Below are 23697 nucleotides of genomic sequence, written 5' to 3'. Positions count from 1 at the left end.
AAAGAGGAAATGACAGCAACTCTCAGAAAAATGAGTTTATGAAGTGATCCTGATTCTCATGCTAACCTACATGCTAACAGTGTCATGTGACCAAACTAATAATCGCAAAAGTTGTAAGTACATGTTTGGTTACGGTCAAGTTTAAAAAAGTTATAATTTATTAGGAGGAGAAATATTTAGATTTGAAACAGTGTAATGAAGCTTATGTTACACAGATTAAATGTATGTGTGTGTGTGTGTGTGTGTGTGTGTGTGTGTGTGTGTGTGTGTGTGTGTGTGTGTGTGTGTGTGTGTGTCTCACTTTGAAGTAGTGGAAGCGGAAAGCATCTATCTTCTGTCTGAAGACGTAATAGCCGACTGCCGCCAACACACATGCTAGAAGCAATGTCACCAAGATGGCTGATGCTACGGTGCTTGAGTGGGCGTGGCCTCGTGAGATAATCTGGAAACAACAGGTATGACAAACACATAACAATCACTTCACACATCGGTATTATTTGTATCACCATACCTCCACTTTCAAACACAATACCCATATCACGGAAATTACTCTGGACCTAAGGAATCTGAGAGCAGCCATTCTTTTTTAATTGTTATCTCGAGATATGTTAATTTTGTCATTATCTCAAGATACCAAGGACTGTTTTCTTGCGATAATGGGGTAATTTATCTTGTGTTATCTTGTGTTATCTTGAGAAACATTTTCTCAAGATAACGAGATAAATTATGCCGTTATCATGACAAAAAAAAAAAAAAAAAAAAAAAACATATAAGCCAGTTTGCTCTCGAACCATTTTATATTCTGTGGAGGAAAATTACAAATCAAGACATATTAAATGTTTATTGTTTAAAGGACTTCTTTTATCCTCTGTAAATGTGAGTTGTTTTTTAAGGTAGGGACACCAGCAAAAAAGGGCGCATTAAGTCAACTTTAACCCAATCATTTTTAACCCCCCAACTACAACTTTACAATAATGTATAACTTGAAAGGATGGTGCTTCTGTAGAATGACCAACATGGCCAAATTATTAAATTATTTTACACACACATACCTCTAAGCACATATTATTTTCTATAATACTATGTTGTGTTGTATCCAAACTGAAAGTGGAAGTCACAGTAACATTAAACAAAGGCAACAAGAAAAATTGTTTTATTTGAGTGTTAATGTCTGAATTCAATAACTGAAACCTAATCAGACTCCTTCCTCTCTACTCTTCGTGCTTTCACACAGTCCATGAAGTCTGGCCTCCTGCTCCTAACAGTCTTTGTGCCACTGCATTACAGCCTTGGTGGGATCATACTCCCTAATTTTTGCTTTTTATTTTATTGTTTAAAAACTAAACTTAACAAAAATTAATAATAAATAAATTTAAAGCTTATTGATCTGATTCATGACAAATCAGTAATATTGAATATAAATAGCTTATCAATAATCATAAAAGCTGATTTATAATAATAATGAACTTAATAACTGATCAATACAATAATAATAAGTTATTATATTGATAAGTTAATTGGTTGACAGCTGTTAATTGTCTTGCACGTCACGTCACGCCCGTTAAGCAGCTGTCGTCACCCTTCAGGTTGTAAACAGCTAAGCTAAGCTAACAGGCCAACAGCACGTCACGTGCCTTTTGCCTCAGCTCCTTCTTCACCACAACAGACCGATGCAGAGTCCGCATCACTGCAGATGCCGCACCGATCCGCCTGTCAATCTCCCGCTCCATCCTTCTCTCACTCATGAACAAGACGCCGAGATACTTGAACTCCTCCACTTGGGGCAGGACCTTATTCCCGACTGGGAGAAAGCACTCCACCCTTTTCCGGCTGAGGACCATGGTCTCGGATTTGGAGATGCTGATTCTCATCCCAGCCGCTTCACTTGGCTGCAAATTGCTCCAGTGAGAGCTGAAGATCACGGCCCTATTAAGCCAATAGAACCACATCATCCGCAAAGAGCAGAGACCCAATCCTGAGGCCACCTCCATAGGAGCCCCAGGGGACACGGCTGAATGCCTTCTCCAAGTCCACAAAGCACATGTAGACTGGTTGAGCAAACTTCCATGCCCCCTCCAAGACCCTGAAGAGGGCGTAGAGCTGGTCCACTGTTCCATGACCCGGACGAAAACCACACTGCTCCTCCTCAATCTGAGATTTGACTATCCTGTGGACCCTCCTCTCCAGAACCCCTGAATAGACCTTACCAGGGAGGCTGAGGAGTGTGATCCTCCTGTAGTTGGAGCACACCCTCCAGTCCCCGTTTTTGAAAAGAGGGACCACCACCCAGGGGAACTATCCCAGATGTCTACGCAATGCTGCAGAGGTGTGTCAGCTAAGACAGCCCTACAGCATCCAGAGCCTTAAGAAACTGCAGGCAGATCTCATCCACCACAGCAACCTCAGCCCCATAGATAGGAGAGTTCACACTAGGGTCCCGTGACTCTGCTTCCTTGTCGGAAGACGTGTTGGTGGGATTGAGGAGGTCTTGAAAGTATTCCCTCCACCGACGCACAACCCGAGTTAAGCTTGCCCGGTCCCCATAGGCAAAGGCCCGGCCACCAGGTGCCTGCCTCCGTGCCCCACCTCCAGGCCTGGCTCCAGAGGGGGACCCCGGTGACCCAGGTCTGGGCATGGGAAACATGGATTCACTGATTTGACTCATTATCGGAGTCTACTGAGCCGCACTTTTGTCTGGTCCATCCTCTAGAGCAGGGGTGGCCAACGTCAGTCCTCGAGAGCACCAATCCTGCAGGTTTTCCATGCAGCCCTGCACTGACACACCTGACTAAAACTAATGAGTCATAGTGCAGATCCCTATAGGCTGTTGAATCCACTTAATTTGAGTCAGGTGTGTTGGTACAGGGATGCATGGAAAACCTGCAGGATTGTGGCTCTTGAGGACCGACGTTGGCCACCCCTGCCCTAGAGACCTGTTTGCCATGGGTGACCCAATCAGGGGCATAAAGCCCAGGACAACAAGGCTCCTAGGATTATCAAGATGCACAAACTCCTCCACCACAGTAAGGTGGCAGCTGAGGGAGGAGTTTTATTTATTCAGTTTTGAATTGTATTTATTGCATGTGAGCTTTATTACTTCTAGCCTGCTGACTGGTGTTCGATAAACCTAAATTACCTATACCCGTGATGGAGTGAATGACAACAGTCAGACCTATTTACCAGCAACCAGAACTGAAAAGGAGAAGCTGCAACAGGACCGAGTGAAGATGCAACAGAGGTCACTGACAACCGGGCGTGTGGATGAGAAGGAGCAGGGTAGAAACGAGGTTACGCTGTCCAGAAGGGGGAGGCAGGAGGGAGAGCATGCTTCAGGCATGACCAACCAGAAAAAAGGACAGGCACTGCGACGTTAAAGACATGCAGAGGCAGAATAGGGAGCTCTGCTTGGTGTGAGTATTTGTCAGACCCCTGTTCTCACAGTTGCTCATTTCAGAATTTTTTTAAATGACAGTCTGAAAGTCACAAATACTTTTTTTTGTTGTTGTTGTTGTTGTTTTTAAACCCGACCCAGGCAGATCTGTGTCGAAGAGACCTCAGTCTAAACAGAATAAAGGTGGTGCAGTGATCTAGTCAAAGTCCTGAGTTCAAGCTAACTGAAATGCTGTAGTGGCATCTAAAAGCTCTGTTTCCACCAAGGGGTCCAGTTCTGGGGACAATATGCATTTCTTTGGGTGTTCACAGGCAACAACTGTGAAGGGTGCCAAAATATACGATCTGAGCTGTCCTACTTTTGTAGGGCGCTTCCGTTGGAATCCCAATCTTACCAATCTGACTCTAAAGTGTGGAGCTTAATACACTGCAATCATTGGTTGAATGAATCATCGTTTCCGGTGCGAATGAGCAATAAGAAAGCAGGAACAGCACCATGTTTAAATATATGGTGGATTATTTGTTGTTTAAAACCAAATGCCAAGAAGAGCACAAACTGCTGGATGTTCACCATTCAAGTGAATGCAAATGCGACTTGTTTGTGGCTAGATGTTTTTTTCCAGAAAAAGAAACAATGCTGCATTGAGCTCTTTTTTTAGTTGCACAAAAACAGCAACACAAGTCTTCACTGGTTTCCGAGGGATAAGAAGAGCTGAATTGGAGAAAGTGTGTGGATGGACACGAAGTGTTCATCTTCTTTTGTCATAAATATTTGACTTAAATACTGTTACTGTTACTGTGAAAGAGAATACTGTTTGTTTAGTGTTTGTAAACCAAATGTTTCTGCATTTTCTTTGTATAGCAGTACTTTTGTAAGAAAAGTGTGCAATACACCCCTACTGAAATTATTATTGAATTTTGTGTTTAAAATGCAATTAATCCAGATTATTTGCAGAAAATCATGCGGTTAACTGTTGATTGGACAGAGATAAAAACAAGAATAAAAAGATAATATGCTTATAAATCATGCATATCAGATCATTTCACAAGTGACACCAATCTCAAGAGTCAAAGGCTGATCTGAATAAATAAGTCTTGTTGCCTGTTGTTAAGAAATGTTCAAGTCCAAGTCAAGTCTCAAGTCACTTTTAGATGTAATGAGTAATCTGCCATGTGATGCCTGCCGTCTAGTCAGCATTATAATATTCAAAGAATTTAAGTAACATACTTGCAGTTATCTACCGGCAGTTTAGAAATAGACCGGATCATTAGTTGACAAATGCTCTGTCCTTCTCCTCTGGACAACTTTGTATGCTTTACTGAATTTAGATAACCTGTAGGTGAACATGGAAATGCATTCAGAGTAGTAAATATGCTCTCAACATAAAGCCTAACCATGACTTTTATTTAATGTGTTAAAAAATTAACTGATCTGAACCCGCTGAGAACCTTTTTAAACTAATACTACAGTTTTAACAGCATTAACAGCTTGTTTTCCTGAATGTAGAGAGGACGAGCAAATTGCTACTCACTAGTGCAAGGATCGCAAATTGTGCAAGACAGTCACCCAATATGTCTGGAGTTGGTGATCCCTGAGCTAGAGCGTCATCATTAATTCAGGTTAATTTTGATTCTGGTCTAATAAATACAGCTAATATGAATAAAGACAACACTTTTAACTTATTTTTCTAATAAACAGACTCGAGTTTTGTTGAGTGCATGTCAGATTGTCAAAGTGCGACTCCTTCTCTCGCGCAGCACATAATTATTATGTCACATGTAATGCACTACTCGAATCTGTTTCATCCTGATGTTTGTCGTGAACAGCCGCTAACAGAAAGCAGAGCAAGAGCTCTCTCCAAGTTGTTACTGGCAAACAGCTTCTGAACCAAATGTTTATCAAACAAGGTATATCTTTCTTCTAGTCAGAGTTCCTTGTAAGAGAGCAGTCCAGAAACCAAAGCTGCAAAAACCTCAATGAATTGAAGCCACAAATTAAAGGTGGACCAAAATTCCTTCACAACCATTTAAGAGACTGATAACGTCATACAGGAAACCATTACTTCTCAAGCTGTTGGATCATGAAATGGGCTTCTGCAGTGGTCAGCAATTGCAGCATGTAAAATACTTCTATATGATGTTCTGCATTTCAACCATGTTCTAGATCATAATACGGAATTCATACAGCATTATCTCATCAACTCTTCATGGTGATATCTGTCATAAAACCATAAAACCACGACTGAAGTTAAACAGTCATTATTAATGAAGAAACACTAATAACACTGATGACCTGATTAAAACACATGTTTCCATTTAACATTGAAGAGTATGGTTGTGTGTTAGTATGCGTAATCATGATGTATGATTATTTGTTGTTTAATACATAAATTAACTAACTAAAGTCTTTGTGCAGCAGTGATAAAATTAATACAACGTAAACAACTGTTGATAAAGAAATATCTTTGGCTGTTTGTTTTTTCTTCACTTTTTTACATTCAATGATCACTTTAGATGTAATAATATTAATCAATATTTCAGAAAATTTAGATCTTAAAAAAAGGTCCCATTTGTGCCCCCATTTTCCTGGCCCCCTCATCAAAACGTTTCTAGACTCGCCCCTGCTTACCTGAAGTATAAATCCTCTCTACCACCTGTCAACTACTTTTTTAGTGAAGGTCCTGCTCTGGTTTGTATCTCAGAAACTGTTATTTCTCTCACTACATTCATGGCCCCTAAATGATCAGACCTGTGTCTTTAACATCTGCACAGCACCAATGATTTAGATAAGACATCCCCTTGCTGCTGTTATTAAGCTTACTTTTGCTATAGCTTCCAAAATAAAATACTTTGGAGTAAATGTGTGCCAGTGCGAACCATGAACCGCTAGCTTCCTCCTCCTCTCAGCTAAACAATAAACAAACACAAGAGAGATGGTACTAGCAACGGAAATGCCGATCAGCTGATCACTGACAGCTGGTGTCCTGATTCACGGAGCAACAGGAGAGGGAGGAGGCAGCCATGCAGCACAGACACACAGAGGACCAGAGAGCGACTAGAGCAGCAACGCTTGTGCAAAACTGTGGGAAAAATTCTTTTAAAAAAAGTGCGGGTGTTGAACCCTCACACCGGGAAAAGTGTGGATGTTAAAAGCGACGTTTCCTCCATAACCCTGATAACTCAATCTGTCACTACACTTTTAAACATCTCTTACCAAGTGAAAATAAAAGTTGGTCTCTGTAAGGATCCTTCCCAAAATGCTGTAAGACATAATCAAACCTCTTCAAATAAAATCTCTTCACTGAATGATTCCTCTCTATTATTACACTGTATAATTTTTGGACTTCTGATCAACAGTTGTCAAATTACAAAGATTTCCTCAAACTGTGGGTCCACTTAGAAAAAAAAAACATTAAAAAGTTGCTGTAAACTGTGATTATTACACTGTAACTTAGTTTTTTGTGATAAACAGCATTTAATGAGAGCCTGAAGCAATCATTCTCTAGCAAACCAATAAAAAAAATTTGATCAGGGCTTGGAAGAATTTGCTAAAACAGAGTCATTTCCATCAAATTCCAGTTCAAATTTTCATGTTTAACTGGTTTCAAAAGTGCACAGCCAACACCAAATCATTGATCATTCTAGAAAATAACTGAGGCAGAGAATCTGAGTTTCATTTTTCTCCCTCATTATGTATATTGATCAGACTTCTAATGTTTTGGAAACGAAGCAGATTGAAATGTTCATTTCCTGGAAACTATTCCAAGAACCTAAACACAACCATCTGCTCTCCACCACAAACCACCCAGCAACAACAGATACTGCAGCCTATCAGAAGGAGCTGCAGACCAGTGAGGAGGAGTCAACACAATGGCCCTTGGTGGCTGAGATCAGACCTGCAGATGTTTACAAGTGCAAATTTTCTTCTTAATGATGACAAGAACAAAATGGTTTAAATGCCACTTCAACAGCCCTACAACAGCCCATAGTGTAAAACTGAACTGAAGAAGCGTTGTCAGTGAAGGAAAACTAGAGATGAGGTAAACAAAAAATTAAAATATTTAACAAAGCATAAAATATAGCTAAATATATATAAAAAAAATGCGATGCCAATGGGACGTGGGCAACTGCAACACTGTCCTCCTGACCGAAACATGGCTCACTCCTCTCGTGCCAGACCAGGCCATATCACTTTTAGAATTCTTCTCTGTTTTCTGCAAGGATGGATTGGAGGAATCAGGCAAGCCTTAAGGCGGATGAGTTGGTTTTATGGTGAACAACTGGTGTAACCCCGAAAACACCAAAACTCACTCCAGCTCATGCTCACCAGATTTGGAACATTTTTCCATCCTCTGCCGACCGTGCCATCTCCCCCGGGAATTTACAGCCATCATCCTTACTGCCACATGCAGACAACGACACAGCACTATTGGACCTACTTGATGTGCTGTGTCACCACCAGACCAAACACCCCGACGCTGCCCTCATTGTGGTGGGGGATTTTAACAAAGCTAACCTTAAAAAGGTTAGCTTTTTATCAATACCTCACATGTGCCACCAGAGGGAATAACATCTTGGGCCACTGTTACACACAATTCAAAGAGGGCTACAAAGCGGTGTCTTTGCCACCTTTTGGAAAGTCGAGACTCCTGCCAGAACAGTACGCTGAGAACAACAGTACACTAGTGCAATAGTCAGGAAGGCAACAGGACCTGACCACATTCCTGGTCAGGTGTTGACCTGCTAGTTACTGTCTTCACCACAGTGTTCAACCTTTCTCTCAGTCTGTGGTCCCTGCCTGATTTAAAAGAGCCATTATCATTAATCTCATTATCAAGAATGCCTCTCCAGACAGTCTTAATGACTACTGCTTCGTGGCCCTCATCTCTGAGCTCAAGAAGTGCTTCAAGAGATTGGTCGGGGGCACATCTGTGCCTCCCTCCCTGAGTCTCTGGACTCACTTCAGTTTACCTACCAGCAAAACAGATCCATAGACAGCATCATCTCCCAGGTACTGCACACCACCCTTACCCACCTGGACAAGCTCACAAAGGACTATGTAAGCATGCTATTCATTGACTTTAGTTCAGCTTTCAACACCACAGTCCCCCCCACGCTCCATTCCAAGCTGCTCAGCCTGGGGCTGAACTCCACCCTGTGTGCCTGGATCCTGGACTTCCTGTCAAACAGAACTCAGGTGGTGCGGGTGGGCAGACACACCTCCAGCCACTAAACCCTCAACACCGGTTCTCCACAGGGCTGCGTCCTCAGCCTTCTGCTCTTCTCCCTGTACACTCATGACTGTTTAGCCATGGACAGCTCCAACACCATAGTGAAGTTCGCTGACAACACAGTAGTGGTTGGTTGCATCAACAACAATGATAAGTGGACACATACAGAGGAGGTGGAGAAACTGACAGAGTGGTGCCATGCTAACAACCTCCTGCTAAATGTAGATAAAACTAAGGAGAGGATTATTGACTATGGGAGGAGACAGCAGAGGAACTACACCCCTCTGAGGATTAATTGAACTCTGGTGGAGAGCGTGTGCAGTTTCAAGTATGGGGGTGTGCAGATTATCGAGGATCTATCCTGGGCTCTGCACATAGACAGCCAGGCGAAGAAGTCTATGAGAAATTGAGAAATCTCATATGTTCTAGACTGGAGTGGTGGAGAGTGTTCTGACTGCTTACATAACCCAGTTGTATGGGAACAGTACTGGTCGTGACTGGAAGGCCCTGCAGAGGGTGCAGAGGTTGCTCAGGTCAGCACCCTCTATACAACACTCCCCACCTTCCAAAGGGTGTGCACAGCCTCAGATATATGTACAACTGCATTTCACTGCTATCTTGCACATGACATGACAAATAAACAACTTTAAACTTGACACTTGTCTTGTTCTCATCTTTGGCAGTTCCTGCTACTTCCTGCTCTGCTGCCGTGCGGACACTTCTTGCTTTGTTCTCCATTCTGCTTGCATTTTTCTTCTTTTTTTCTTCTTTTTTCTTATCTTAATCAGCAAGAAATTTAGGAACAAGGACTTCTTGTCACTTATAAATCACTAGAACAAATATATATTTTTTTATAAATCTAGTTGATTGCCATCGGAGAACTAGTGGAATGATGTCTCCTAACCCTCCATAATCAGTGAGCTGCACTGAGTGTGAGCAACTTTCCTTGAGGTTAATACAGCTGGAGAAAAGATTCAAAATACTGCAAGATATTCGTGTGAATGAAGAATTTATTGACTCTATTGCAGCTTCTGTACAAGCTACTGAGTATTCAAATGGATTGAGTCAAATCTTCATACGTGAAGGCATGTTGAATGTGGAGCCTCCCACTATAGACCTGGCTGATACACTTCCTGCAGTGTTCTCAAATGACACTGGAATAGCTGGGAAAGATCCCAAACCAGACGGTCAGACTGATCTCTCCTACTGGAACGGTGTTGGTGCCAGACCGAAGTCATCAACCCCGGCCAGAACCTGGTCTGATGTTGTTCGTCACAGAGGTAAATCCAGCAGGAAATTTAAAGCTCCAGCACTCACTCCACCACCTGAAGTCTCACTGCATAATAAATAGGATGTGTTGACTCATATTAAAATGAATGATGGTAAATGTAATGCAAGGATTAATAAAAACTTCAGAAATAGCCCTAAAACTCAGCCCAGGGCTAACCAGACCAGGAGAGGCCAAAATTCCACAAACAGGAGGACTCCACACAAAAACAAATAGACACAATTCTGATTGGGGACTCCATAACACAGCATGTCAGGATGGCAAAGACGGAAAATTTAACACTTTTTGATACATCAGTCAGGGAACTGACAGAGATGTTGCCGACCATTCTGTCTTCACATCCAGATGGTATGAAGATTATTGTCCACACAGGGTCTTTTGATATTTTGAGGAGGAAAACTGGCTCTGAGATCCTGAAGAAAGACTTTTCTCTGCTGTTGGAGAGACTGTGTCAGTTTGGAGCACCATGTTTACATTTCTGGACCCATTCCTACAGCGGGTAAAGGGATTGAACTTTTCAGTAGACTTCTTGGCCTGAACACATGGTTATCAAACGCATGTATCACTCATGGGATAAAGTTCATTGATAACTTCAATATCTTTTGGAACTGTAAGGAGCGATTCAGACCTGATGGTGTGCATCCAAATCTAACTGGATGCAGATTATTTGGTGCACACTTGCGTCATGCTGTTGGGACGGCAAACCCAAACATGAGTGTAGAGATAAGAGCGAAGGACACAGCAGAGAGGTGATCAACTCCCAGCTCTCCCCCCTCACCAGACCCTCTTCTCCACATCACCCAAGGTCTTCAAGGGATGTCTCTATCCTGACCTGAACCCCAGCTACCACCATCTACCAAGAAATACAGGGCTCCCCCTCCTCCCACTCCTCATCCTCCTCTTAGATCATCTGTCCTGACCGAGCAGGGCATGGGAGGATGTGCAGGAGGTTCCCAGAGCAGCAGAATTCACAACAAAGATAACATGCCATGATGCATTCAGGGTCCTTGCTGTAGTTTTGCTACTACTGACAGCTGTTCTGAGATCAAGCCTGGACCCAGTAGGATTCCTGTGTTAGTTAGTAAAATAAGGAATCGAACACGGTCAGTTTGTGGGGTGAATCAATCTAATCTGTTAACTGTACCTTGTATAACTCGGAATACAACAGAGACCAGTGTAAACTTCATAAAGCTAGCTGTACTTAATGTTAGATCGCTGTCCAACAAGTCATTGTTAGTTAATGACTTCATCATTTCCCACAAAAACATGGTTAACAGAAGACACAAGTGCTACAGTTCTTAATGAAACAGCACCCCCTCATTTTAGTTTTATCAATAAATGTCAAAAAAGGAGAAAAGGGGGAGGAGAAGCTGCCTTATTTAAAGATTCATTCCAGTGTAAAGAGATTTCATTTGCTGATTTTACTTCTTTTGAATATCTTAGTTTTATTTTAAGGGGCGTTTCTAAAATCCTATCTCTAATCATCTACAGACGTCCAGGACATTGTGCAAATTGTATTGATAACTTGTCTTAGCTATTGTCAGTTATCTTTACTGATTTTAACCATTTCATCTTAAATGAGGACTTTAACATTCACATAGATAACATGATGGATGGTAATGTCAAGGAGTTTTCTGCAATATTGGACATGTTTGGTTCATGGCAACATGTAAATAAAACAACCCACATTCGAGGTCACATTCTGGACCTGTTTTTTTCAAAGGTTGTTGATATTTCTTCTGTTGCGGTCACTGACTTGGTCTTGTCTGACCACTTTTGTATTTTGTTTGATTTACTGATCACTCAGAATGTCCAAAACTAAAAAGCCTAAAGCCTAAAAAGAGAATTCAGGAAAACTGAGCAGAAATGGCAGAAAAATAAACTTCAAATTCACTATGAGCTATACGAACAAAGCCTGCGTAACTATAACAATGAGCTGTGCAAGGCCAGAGAGCTGCATTTATCTTAACAAGAACACCAACAATTCTCACACTCTGTTTACTATGATTGAAAAACTTACAAATCCTCCTATACAGATAGACTCAGAGCTCCTTTCCACTGAGAAATGCAACCAATTTGCCAACTTTTTTATCCAAAAAATTAAAACGATTAGGCAAAATAATAATTCCACACAGTCACACAAGAAAACTAGTCTGTGTCTAAAACCCGGAAATAATTCTGATGTTATGTCGCAATTTAAAATGGTTGATTTAAAAATCCTACAAGAAACAGTTTGGCATTTGAAATAAACAACATGCACTCTGGACATGATATCATCTGACTTTTTTAAACAGTTTTTAAACAGGGCCGCTGGTGACAGGTAGGTGACGCTGGTGGCAGGTAAGTGAAGCTAATGCTGTAGGTGACGTAGTTCCGGGGAGACGGCAGATTCAAACTAGGCGCTCCCAAACATTTATATTTTCATTCAATTGTATTTTGTGCCAGCCTAATCAAAATATTCTTTAAAAGTAGGAAAACAGTGTCTTTATAAGGTACACTCTGGAGTACAGCGGGGAGGATTTGGCCAGCCTGACAGATTTTATAGATCGTTGTTACGACAGAATCGTCATGGGGAAACCAAACAACATCTCCACCCCCTCCACCTCATCCAAGTCCAAGAGACAGCGAAATGAGGATTCACCTGGAGCTATTTCACCACCGGGGAATGACTCAACGGATCTTCTGATCTCTATAGATAAGAAACTTAGTAGTTTTGATGCGCGTTTGAGCCTGGTAGAAATTCTCCACAAGGAGTTCCAGGTGCTACGTGAATCACTAGAATTCAGCCAGAAGCAGGTGGAAAGTCTGGCTGTAGAAAATGCCGGGGTCAGAGAGACGGTAAAATCCCTCACCCAGGGCTTGACCCGTCTCTCAGAAGAAAATAAGAAGATGAAGGAAACGGTGATCGATCTGCAGGCGCGGAGCATGAGAGAGAATCTGGTATTTGCAGGGATTCCAGAGCAGACGGAGGAGGACCCCGAGACCACGGTGAAACACTTCATCAAAACTCACCTGAAGCTCCCGGAGGAAACGGTGAAAAACATCTCCTTTCACAGAGTCCATCGGCTCGGCGGGAGGAAACCCGGGTCCAGCAGACCAAGACCTATTGTAGCGAAGTTCGTCAGCTTCAAACAGAAGGAGCAGGTGAAGAACCAGGGCTGCGAACTGAAGGGAACGAACTTCAGAGTAAACGACCAATATCCGAGAGAGATCCTGGACCGACGGAGAGTCCTGTTTCCCATCAGGAGGAAATCTATTGCTCACGGCGCTCGCGCTGTCATCGCGGTGGATAAATTGTTTATTAATGGACAGCTGTACCGCGACCCGGACATCACTCCGTGGCTCTACTGACTTGGTATGTGCTTTAATTTTCCTGTTTTCTCACTAGATCATGTTATATCCATAAAACTGCCATAAAAGATCATTTAGTTAACAGTAAATCCACTGCCCGTCTCCACTACACTGTTCTCAGCACAGATGCGTTTTTTAAATTACTTTTTTCCTTTGGCACTGTTGGTCTTTTCACTCTTTACACTTCTTCTCTCCGACCCTTTAACGGTTAACGGTTACACTTGTCATTATATTATATACACATCAGCACTTTTCATGATTCACAGGAACACACACAGAACAGCACAAGCGCACATACATCTCTGTCACAACCAGCAGGCACATACACATGCATGCGGAGAAGCAGTGGGATGCACGCACACACGCTTCAGTAATATGCATATAGCCCTCATCTCTGTGGTTTGTTCATGAATGAACTCACATTTGTCACTTGGAATGTGCGTGGAGTTGGCACAAGGGAAAAGAGGTTAAAAATTTTTAATTGTTTGCAAGAAATGAAAGCAGATATAATATTACTCCAAGAGACTCATTTATCAAATTCAACAATAGATCTTCTCTCAACAACCCAGTTTCCACACGTGTATTCAGCTTGTTATAATTCTAGGCAGAGAGGAGTAGCAACTCTTATTAATAGAAGGTTAAATTTTGACATAGATAATACAATCATAGATCCAGAAGGCAGATTTATAATAGTTACATTATCTATTAAAAATGTATGTATCGCAAATATATATGGTCCAAATGTAGATGATCCGTCCTTCTTTCACTCCCTCTTCGCCTCACTCTATGGTCACTCAGATAACACACTAATTATAGGAGGTGATTTTAACATTATACTGGAAAAAAAAAGTACCACAGGAGCTCATCGAGTCTGGGAATCCTCAGAAACTGTGAAACAGTACATGAAGGATTTTGGTCTCTGTGATGCTTGGCGCTCTCACCATCCCACACTAAGAGAATACACCTTCTTCTCTTCAGTTCACCATTCCTATTCTAGATTAGATTATTTCTTAACTAGCAGCTCACTGATGAATGATATGTCAGAAATCAGAATCCATCCTATTAGCATTAGTGATCACGCACCAGTATCATTCATTCTGAGAAGTAAGAGCAATAAACAAGCAACTAGAAACTGGAGATTTAATACGTCATTACTTAAAGATCCTGAGTTTATCAGCTACTTTAAAAGAGAATGGTCCTTATATCTAGAAAACAACGACTTGCCAGAAACTTCAGCGTGTGTTCGTTGGGAAGCAGGAAAAGCAGTAATGAGAGGGAAAATAATTTCCTTTTCTTCTCATAAGAAAAAGAAGGAAACTTTGAGAATTTCAGAGTTAGAACTCAGAATTAAATCCTTTGAGGACGCTTACCATGTCTCCCCAGAAGATCACACACTAAATGCTATAAGGAAAGCTAAACTTGAATTTAATGAAATAATAGATAAAAAGACTTGGTGCAAAGACTTCGCTTGGAGAATTTTGAGCATGGCAACAAATCTGGAAGGTTCCTGGCTAATCAGTTAAAAACAAATAAGGAGAAAACAACCATCTCCTCTGTCAGAGATCCAGAAGGAAACATCAGCCACGACCCTGACAAGATAAATAACACTTTTAAAGAATTCTATAAAACATTATATACATCACAACTAACTACAACAGATGACAATATTGATAAATTTCTTAGTAACATCAATCTTCCACAATTAAAACATGAAAATAAAAGGATCTTGGATTCCCCCCTTTCAGTCGGCGAACTCCAAGAAGCTCTCCAGCATATGCCCAACAACAAAGCTCCAGGTTCAGATGGTTACCCAGCAGAATTCTACAAAGAATTCTGGACAATGCTGGCACCCACTTTCTACAATATGATATTAGAAATAAAGGAAAAACAAAAAATACCTTCAAATATGAACCTAGCCAATATTACTCTACTATTAAAACCAGGTAAAGACCCAACACTTCCATCCAGTTACCGTCCAATTTCATTAATAAATGTAGATCTCAAAATAATTAGCAAAGCTTTGGCCAGAAGAATAGAAAAAATAACCCCTCTAATAATACATCCTGACCAAACAGGCTTTATTAAAGGTAGACATTCCTCTACTAACATGCGTAGATTAATTAACATTATAGATTATTCTACTCTACATAATCTGGAATCCACAGTCATTTCTTTAGACGCAGAAAAAGCATTTGACCGAGTAAACTGGAAATTTTTATTTGCAACGTTAAACAAATTTGGGTTTGGGTCAATTTGTGCCTGGGGTCTGGGCCTGCCCGGATGTGCTGCCATGGTGTGGGTTGGTGCATGCCCTGGTGTCTGGTTGACACCCTGGGACCCAGGGTATGGCCCGGGGGCAGGGGGGGTGTAGGGGTTTGAAGGAGGGCTGAGTGGGATTTGGGGGATTATAGGGCGAGGTGCTGGGGTGTGAGACAGGGATGCTTGTATGTTGTGTGTGTGTGTCTATACTTTGGATGTTTGTGTGAATGGGGGGGTATGTTTATGTGCGTGCGTATGCATGTGTTAGGATGAGTGGGGGTGTATCTGGGGAGTGAGAGTGGGAGGGTTGGATGCTGTGCGAGTGTTTATATTTTTTGGGTGGGGCTGAGAGGGCATATGTGAGTTAGGATGAGTGGGAGTGTGCAAGGGGTCTGCCTCTGGAGGTCGCATTTGCATGATCTCACTCACCACTTTTCATCACTGATCACTCCTTGTTTCTCATGCTCTGCATGCTGACACAGTCACTGAGTTGTCTAGTGGGTTTTTAATACTAAGCGATAATTATTAATTTATTTATTTTTTTTTTTTTTTTGTATTTTTCCTGTGAGTTAGTATCTGGTCACTGTTATGTCTTTTTGATTTGGTTATTATTTAAAAACTCTTAATGACTGGCAGCCCTGTTTTTTTTTGTGTGTGTGTGTGTTTCTGCTTTTGTAAAAGTTGTAGTAAATTTTCTGGTGTGTTCATGTACAGGTGTAACAGTTTGTTGTCTGGTGATGGTGTGGATTGAAGGGTCGTTTCCTTCTGTCTGCGATCTTCTTGTCTCCTTTCTTCTTTCCCTTTTGCTCTTTTTGCTATTTTCCATCTTTTTCTGTCCCCTCCGGTCAGGTCCAGCAAGATTACATAGATTCCGTGATTCAAAGTAAATAAATAAATAAATTAATCACATTATCAAGAGGAGCCTTACCCATAGGCCTCCCCTTGGCAGAGCAAATTTGTTCAGCACGATACAGCAACCAGATTATCATTTTGCTTGCTATGATGCTGGACAGGACAAGTTAAAAAAATAAATAAATAAAAAAAAATAAACAGTTTTTACCTCAGTAGAAAGTGATCTCCTACTGATAGTTAACAGCTCACTGGTATCAGGCATTTTTCCCAAGTCACTACAGACAGCTGCTATTAAGCTACTCCTAAAGAAAAGGACTCTAGATGCCTCTATAATGAACAACTATAGACCTGTCTCTAACCTCTCTTTTATTTCCAGGATTTTTGAGAAAGTTGTATTTCACAAGCTTAATGACTTTTTAAATGAAAGTGAAAATCTTGATAAATTTCAGTCCGGCTTCCAACCTCATCACAGCACTGAAACAGCTCTGGTCAAAGTGTTAAATGTCATTAGGTTGAATACTGATTCTGGTCAAGTATCAGTCCTGGTTCTGCTGGATCTCAGAGCTGCATTTGATATTGTACAGTAGATCACAGAATCCTGTTGCACAGGCTGGAAAACTGAGTTTGACTTTCTGGAGCGGTCCTTAACTGGTTCAGGTCCTATTTAGAAAGCCGGAGTTATTTTGTTACAATCGGCAGCTATGACTCTGAGCGAGTGGCCATGACTTGTGGAGTCCCCCAGGGGTCAGTCCTTGGACCTCTTTTGTTCAACTTGTATCTGCTCCCTTTGGGTCTTATATTACAGTACTATGGCATTAATTATCAAAGTTATGCAGATGATACACAACTTTGTGTGCCTCTGTCACCAGATGACTGCAGCCCAATAGACTTATTGTGTCAGTTTCTGGAGCAACCTGGATGAGGGAGAATTTCCTACAATTAAATGAAGACAAAACTGAGATTATTCTGTTTGGTAGCAAAAAGAAGAGGGTCGGCATCGGTAAACACCTGGAGACTCGGGCTCTTAAAATCACCCACCAAGTTCGTAACCTTGGAGGATTACCATTAACCATTAAAGGGTCGGAAAGAAGAAGTGTAAAGAGTGAAAAGGCCAACAGTGCCAAAGGAAAAAAGTAATTTAAAAAACGCATCTGTGCTGAGAGCAGTGTAGTGGAGACGGGCAGTGGATTTACTGTTAACTAAATGATCTTTTATGACAGTTTTATGGATATAACATGATCTAGTGAGAAAACAGGACAATTAAAGCACATACCAAGTCAGTAGAGCCACGGAGTGATGTCTGGGTTGCGGTACAGCTGTCCATTAATAAACAATTTATCCACCACGATGACGAGCGCCTTCCATGATGGATTTTTTCCTGATGGGAAACAGGACTCTCCAAAGGTCCAGAATCTCTCTCGGATATTGGTCATTTACTCTGAAGTTCGTTCCCTTCAGTTCGCAGCCCTGGTTCTTCACCTGCTCCTTCTGTTTGAAGCTGACGAACTTCGCTACAATAGGTCTTGGTCTGCTGGACCCGGGTTTCCTCCCGCAGAGCCGATGGACTCTGTGAAAGGAGATGTTTTTCACCGTTTCCTCCGGGGAGCTTCAGGTGAGTTTTGATGAAGTTTTTCACCGTGGTCTTGGGGTCCTCCTCCGTCTGCTCTGGAATTCCTGCAAATACCAGATTCTCTCTCATGCTCCGCGCCTGCAGATCGATCACCGTTTCCTTCATCTTCTTATTTTCTTCAGGGGTCAAGGGTCAAGCCCTCGGTGAGGGATTTCACCGTCTCTCTGACCCCAGCATTTTCTTCAGCCAGACTTTCCACCTGCTTCTGGCTGAATTCTAGTGATTCAAGTAGCACCTGGAACTCCTTGTGGAGAATTTCTACCAGGCTCAAACGCGCATCAAAACTACTGAGTTTCTTATCTATAGAGATCAGAAGATCCGTTGAGTCATTCCTCGGTGGTGAAATAGCTCCAGGTGAATCCTCATTTCGCTGTCTCTTGGCCTTAGATGAGGTAGAGGGGGTGGACATGTTGTTTGTTTTTCCCATGACAATTCTGTCGTAACAACGATCTATAAAATCTGTCAGGCTGGCCAAATCCTCCCCGCTGTACTCCAGAGTGTACCTTTTAAAGACACTATTTTCCTACTTTAAGGAATATTTTGATTAGGCTGGCACAAAATACAACTGAATGAAAGCATAAATGTTTGGGCGCACCTAGTTTGAATCTGCCGTCTCCCCTGAATTACATCACCTACAGAATTAGCGTCACTTACCTGCCACCAGCGTCACCTACCTGCCTACCTGCTGCTAGAGTTTTAACCAGGACTAACAGATCTGAACACATCACACCAGTTTTGAAATCCTTGCACTGGCTTCCAGTCAGTCACAGACTAGATTTTAAAACCCTTCTGATTGTTTACAAATCCCAGAATGGTTTAGGCCCAGAATGCGTCTGTTCACAGAATATAAACCTAGCAGAGCTCTTAGATCCAAAGACTCTGGTCAACTAGTCCAGACCAGAGTCCAGACTAAGCATGGAGAAGCAGCATTTAGCTGTTATGCTGCAAACAAATGGAACAAACTGCCAGAGGAGATTAAACTTTCACCAAATGTAGACATTTTTAAATCCAGGTTAAAAACATATCTTTTCTCATGCACCTATGCATGAATTCTGCACGCTAACTTTTTAACTTTTTGACAATTAAAAACAGGTGAACATCACATATTTTTTAAAGAAGAAGCTCTACTTCTTCATTAGTTCAAAGAAATGTTTCTCCTTTGCCTCGCGGTGAATCCTCAGCTATCTTGAGTGAGCCTTTATCTGCGCATGCATTGCTTTGCTCTAGTGTGAGAGTGTTACTCTTTAGCACCCCCCACAGCCTGTAGTATGTACTACAGCAGCGTCATGGGGATCTTGAAGTCTTTCTCCTACTGCTCGCCATCGTTTTCACACCGTTTTCACACCTGAACCGACTTTGGTGCCATGTGGACATAGCCTAAGTCATGTTCACTCACCGGTGGGGGCGGAGCCGTCAACGGGGCCTCAATGACGTGGATGATCCCGTTTACAGCAGGAATGTCCCAATCGACCAGCAGCCGCTGGTTCACCATCTTATAGCTCTGAGGGGAAACAAAACAGGATGAAACGTTGTGGTGGAAGGAGTACTTTCTTACTTGAGCTGAAGTTGTAACACCACGGGTTTATAATACTACAACACAAGTAATGGTAACACTCCTAATTTCTAAACCTTATGCATTTTCCTTACAAATGTGGCACAATTTTAAATGGAAATAGAAAGGCTCTCCACCAATGCAGGATTTATTGCAGTGAAGCACTGTTACACAAATATCCAATCATAAATAATCAACCAAACACAAATTTCCTGTCTTTTTGTGACAAGTTTATTTTAAAAATAAAGCACAAACCTGTTACTTTGTTTAAAACACAAGCAGGTACTTTGGTGGTGTAATTGTGATGGGTTCAGTTAACAGCAACAGTTAGTAAATTAACGAATTTCAGGTCATTTAAACAGAATCAGATCAGACCTGGCTTGTCTTTTATCATATTTTCATTATAAACTTCTATTGATAGTTGATAATCTTTGGGTGTAAAAAGTATATAGCATCAAATCTGTGACTGACCTGCTGGCCTGTTGAAAAGAAGGAAAAAAGCCTCCCAGCTTGGTGTGGCATGTGTGAAACGTCAAAGCAAAGATGAAATGACTAAACTGGGTCAAGCTGTGCTTCTACTTTTATCGTGGATTGTCTGAGTATTGCTGTTGTGAAAAGGCCCTCAGGTTCTTCCTGTCATTATAAGACTCAGCACCAACACTGATGAGAGGTTTAAATAATAAACGGCTCAGTATGAAAAGCTTAAGTAACCACAGTTCTTCTTTGTCTGGATATGTGCAAAGTTTTTATGTTAATAAAATCATTGTTTTCCTTTTTTGTGTGTTATGCACAGTGATTAATCATGTAATGTCCCTAAATATTTGACCCATTATGGAAGAGTGGGGGGAACATCTTATGAACAAATGATACACATTTTAAAACAATTATCAACAAAACCAACACAAAATAATCTAATTTTCTCTTTTTTAAATCAGAAATACTACACAACATAACAGAACTTGGTTGACCTCAGAACAGCACAGAATATGCACTGTGCAAGAAACTACTCAACGCACCATAATAATCAGAATTTGTTCCAAATAAGACAAAAACCTCATGAACTGAGAAGGACCCACATGCTCAACAAACTGAATGTGCGGACTAATGCAAATACATTACAAATGTAATATATAGTATTACAGTGAAGAGAATTAGTTTGTGGAATACTTACACTGAAGAAATAAAAAAAAAGTTCAAAAAACTGTTTGAGACCATCAGAGTAAAAGAATATACCCAGTCACTTCAATGATCCTTATTGCTATCTGAAAACTGTACAAACTTGTGTATATGTATATGTATATGTATAAGGAAATATAAAGTATAATAACTTACATATGTTAATAAAGTCCTGTTTATATATATATATATATATATAGTGTTAAAAAATGGTCAATCAAATTTTCATGAGATCGATGCATGTCTGATACCAATTTCACTGACATATCTTTTAGTTGTTCAAAGCCCAAAACAAATTCTCACAGATAATTATAAAGTTCAGATAATGTAAGAGAAAGATTAGCTAACAATTAAAAACAAAGCTTTTGTTTTATACCCCTAACTGGAAAATATCAATTATTTTTTTCCTCGTCAGAAATTAAAAACTCTAATTTCCTATTTGTCCCTGAATGCACCATTAGCATTATTAAAATCAACTTCAGTGAAAAGTAAACCATATTAGCAACAGTTCGGTGTTAGCCTCTAAAAACCTAAAGCCACACTACCTGAACTGCAGCAGATTTTCGTACTTTGGCACCCCCCCAAACGATGGTTAATTCAGCATCAATCTTGCATCCTGTCTCTTCTCTGAGCTCTCTCCAATCAGTAAGTCAGTCCAATCTTGGCTCTTCTCTTTTCTCTTGCTACTTTCTCTCTTATTCCCTAACTTCCTTCAATAACGTCCTCTTTCATTTCTGTGCTAATTCAGCCATAGTGAGTGTTCAAAACAGCCAGTGCGTTAATATCTGGTTGCTGGTGTGTGATGCGATGCCGTAACGCAGCATCATGTGATGCTCTGGGCTGGAAAAACACAAAAGTGTGAAATGCAGTTTCTCAGCCTCAGAATGCTGCTGTGCAAATACAATTCCAGGAATATACATAATGAGAATGCTTTGCTAAAAGTGTGCTATCAGAACAAGTCAGTAATACAGTATCTAAAGGTTGGAAAGTCATGTTGTGTTGGTTTAAAAACAGAAATGGACCCAGGGTCAAGCAGGGTTTATGGAGCTTGTGTGTGATGGAGGAATTACATAATGTTGATTGGAGTATAAAAACAAAATTTTGCCAAAAAGAAAGATCAGTACTGAGCCATTTACTGTGTGGTGCTCTGAAAATATTTATTTTAATGCTTTGTGGTCTAGCAATAATGTACCTCAAAGGTTGTTGGGTACTATCTGTCTATGTGTAAATGAATGGTGGAAGAAGGAGCTATTTTACTGTCTGTGGTATTTAACTAAAGCATGTTAAAGACATTTCATTAAGACTTTAGGAAATGTCACAACCTGTGAGGAAAAAAGGGTAAAATGTGTCTTATTAGCAGCATGATGAACAGACCTCGAGTGTGTGGGTGTGCACTGACCTCATTGTTGCCATGGGTAACGGTCAGGTTGAACCCGAGTCTTGAAGTAATGACTTCCTGGTGTCTCAGATCCTTAAATGATCGTCTGCTGTGATTGGTTGAGAAGTGATACTCCAGATCTCTTTCAGTCAAATTCTAATCACACAAACAAAAGAAACAGTAAGATTTAGGGTCTAAAGACATTTCATGAAAATATTCAGATTGTAAAAAAGATTGTATTTATTTCTAAGGATAAGGATATATATCTGAATTGTGGCGACAATTCTGATTTGCAGAATAAAAATTTTCAGATAATGGCGCATTTAATAACTTTCTAATCACTGTAAATATAAAAAAAAATCTTCTACCTCAAACACACAGACCTTAAAAAACAGTAAATGTATTTAAAATAGGAATTCAAACAGCTGTAAAAAAATATTGTGATTTAGTCATTTCAAACATAGTGCAATAGTACATGAGAGAAATTCTGATGTATTAATGTTACTGGTTTAATATTTTATTGATAAAAGTGAAATAATTATTGTTCATCACCTCATTTTTTGCAAAGCCGGCATTATGGGGAACGAACAATGTGATTTCAGACTTCCTGTGAGACAGAACTTCAACGAGCTGTCTGCCTTCCAAGGACGAGCCACTGTAGTCCAACAACAGCTACAAAGACAACAAGACAATGAATTCATATTCAATAACCAAATGATACATCTATGAGGTGTGCATTTTATGTAAAATCCTCAAAAAAAAGACCACAAACTGAATTGACATATTCAGAAGTTTAACTGCAGATCATCACAACGCAAATAACAGAACCACACGTACATGACAGAGATGAATAACTGTCCCTATTCCAGGTCTTAGCCAAAGTATAAGATCTTTAAAATAGTGGGAGGCACTGCCATTTAGAGCTTTACAGTATGTGATGTAAAGAGGACTTTTAAATTTATTATTACATCTTGCAGGGAGCCAATGTACAGCTGACGTTCCAAACAAGAAATATGATCTCTCCTGGAGGTACCAGACAGTTGTCTGGCTGCAGAGTTTTGGATAAAAGATTTTTGGGGAATTATCTGCACACTTGGATAATTGGCATTTCAGTAGTTCAGGCTCGATGAGATAAATGCATGGATCCATTCCCAAGGATCACTTTCAGAAAGGATGCTCCGTTTTGGTAATATTACACAAACAAAAAGACTCTTTTAAGTGTTTTAACTCCATAGAAACCATCCAGCAAAAGTAATTACAAGGGTGCTCATGTTAGTAGTGCTGGCTAATGTAATGACATCCAAACTATATGGTTTGAAACTGACTTCTGAAAATTTTAGGAACAACCCTAATAACCCCAGTTTTGCCCAAGATCTTAAGCATGAAAACTGAAACAAGTACTATTTATAAATGTAATTTCAGCTGCATATAGCTTCTTGACTACCAGGAAAAAAACATACTGTCCAATCACATTTTTTTTGTTACCAAAAGGTACCAAAGCCCCACCCCTTCACATTTGGTATCATTGAAAAGCCCTAAACGTCCTCTGTAGATAGCAAAAGGAGTTAACTCAGTAGAATGCAGTGGGTG

At 40.7% G+C, this 23697-nt stretch overlaps 1 protein-coding gene and 1 long non-coding RNA gene across 2 annotated transcripts in view; one reads left to right on the top strand and one right to left on the bottom strand.

The window, feature by feature from the left end:
- stab1 (stabilin 1) overlaps positions 1-23697 on the bottom strand; it is a 123740-nt gene that overhangs the window by 8122 nt on the left and 91921 nt on the right. The window contains exons 66-69 of the mRNA XM_041980206.1: positions 22660-22779; positions 22129-22263; positions 19398-19502; positions 302-442 (exon numbers count right to left, since the gene is read on the bottom strand). Of these exons, the coding sequence (XP_041836140.1) occupies positions 302-442; positions 19398-19502; positions 22129-22263; positions 22660-22779 (501 nt within the window). The remainder of the gene's footprint in view (positions 1-301; positions 443-19397; positions 19503-22128; positions 22264-22659; positions 22780-23697) is intronic.
- Positions 400-5492, top strand: LOC121636593. Its single transcript, XR_006009752.1, has 3 exons — positions 400-455; positions 4253-4254; positions 5392-5492. It is a non-coding gene; the product is annotated as an uncharacterized LOC121636593 (long non-coding RNA).

This window comes from Melanotaenia boesemani, chromosome 3 (genome assembly GCF_017639745.1).
Source record: "Melanotaenia boesemani isolate fMelBoe1 chromosome 3, fMelBoe1.pri, whole genome shotgun sequence".
NCBI classification, from domain to species: Eukaryota; Metazoa; Chordata; class Actinopteri; order Atheriniformes; family Melanotaeniidae; genus Melanotaenia; species Melanotaenia boesemani.
Note: the sequence above shows the minus strand (reverse complement) of the source record. Positions and strands in the feature narration are given on the sequence as shown.